Source organism: Apaloderma vittatum, unplaced genomic scaffold, assembly GCF_000703405.1.
Source record: "Apaloderma vittatum isolate BGI_N311 unplaced genomic scaffold, ASM70340v1 scaffold35906, whole genome shotgun sequence".
NCBI classification, from domain to species: domain Eukaryota; kingdom Metazoa; phylum Chordata; class Aves; order Trogoniformes; family Trogonidae; genus Apaloderma; species Apaloderma vittatum.
The window spans coordinates 246-1,474 of NW_009723981.1; the positions used below are offsets into that span (position 1 = coordinate 246).

The window sequence follows — 1,229 nt, forward strand, 5'->3', positions numbered from 1 at the left end:
CTCCTGCTTGGTGCCCCCAGGCAGAGCTGGAGGTCTGGCCCTTCACTTCACTCCCGTTTTCTCCCTCCCTGCCCCTAGAAAGGATTCGGCTTCAAGGGCAGCAAGTTCCACCGTGTGATCAAGGACTTCATGATCCAGGGAGGAGACTTCACCCGTGGCGACGGCACTGGAGGTAATTTGTCCTGGGGCAGCCCAATGACCTGGCTGCCGTCTTGATGGATTTCCACGAGATCACCATGGCCGTTTTATTCTCCCCTCTCCTTTTTCCTTAGGAAAAAGTATCTATGGGGACCGCTTCCCCGACGAGAACTTCAAGCTGAAGCACTATGGCCCTGGCTGGGTGAGCATGGCCAACGCCGGCAAAGACACCAACGGTTCCCAGTTCTTCATCACCACAGTGAAGACGCCGTGGCTTGACGGCAAGCACGTGGTGTTTGGCAAAGTGCTGGAGGGCATGGTAAGGGGGTGACGAGGGCGGGGTGATACGGTGATCAGTCCCCAGAGAGAGGTGCTGCTTCACCCTTCTGCTCCCCTCTCTCCAAAGGATGTAGTGAGGAAGGTGGAGAACACTAAGACGGACAGCCGGGACAAACCCTTGAAGGACGTCGCCATCGCCGACTGCGGCACCATCGAGGTGGAGAAGCCATTTGCCATCGCCAAAGAGTAGCAAGGCAACACCCAGGGAGCCCTGGGCTCTCACGAGGGAAGGGCTGGGAGGGATTGCCTCACTCCGGGTGTCCCTCCCTGGGGAGGGGGAGTGGTTGGCAGAGCCGCTTTTCAGCCCAAGGTAAGAGGGGACCACCATCAGTTTTGTAAGAAGCACCAATAAATGTGACCATTGTGGTTTTTTACAGAAAAAAGTCACCCTTGACCACTCTGGGAGGGATGGCGGGGGGGCAGGTCCCTGGAAGAGCCCCGCCTTGGCTTCCCACCCACCCCCATCCTGGCAGGGGAGGGTTCTTTTTCGCGGTGGGATTGTTCTGGCTGGTCAGCAGCGCTGGGCAGGAGCTTGGGGCGCAGCGTGATTCGGGGGACACCTCGGTGAGAGGTAGAGGCCCTGCAGCACCCCACCGAGGACGGCGTCGGGAAACAGGGCTGTGAGGAGAACAGGGAGAGCTTGGTTTCCCTCTTGGGGAGGTCCCCAAAAAAAGCCAGTTTGGAGACACTTGCCCCGCTCCTTACCAGCAACTGGTGACTGCACGTACGGGTCGGTGCAGAAGCCAACAACA

The 1,229-nt window shown here is 58.8% G+C and overlaps 1 protein-coding gene across 1 annotated transcript in view; it reads left to right on the forward strand.

Annotated features, from left to right (window-relative positions):
- PPIB (peptidylprolyl isomerase B (cyclophilin B)) overlaps window positions 1-667 on the forward strand; it is a gene marked incomplete at its 5' end in the record, with an annotated part of 868 nt that extends 201 nt beyond the window's left edge. The window contains 3 exons of the mRNA XM_009872311.1: window positions 79-172; window positions 273-457; window positions 545-667. Coding sequence (XP_009870613.1) covers window positions 79-172; window positions 273-457; window positions 545-667 — 402 coding nt within the window. The remainder of the gene's footprint in view (window positions 1-78; window positions 173-272; window positions 458-544) is intronic.
- Between the last annotated feature and the right edge of the window lie 562 nt (window positions 668-1,229).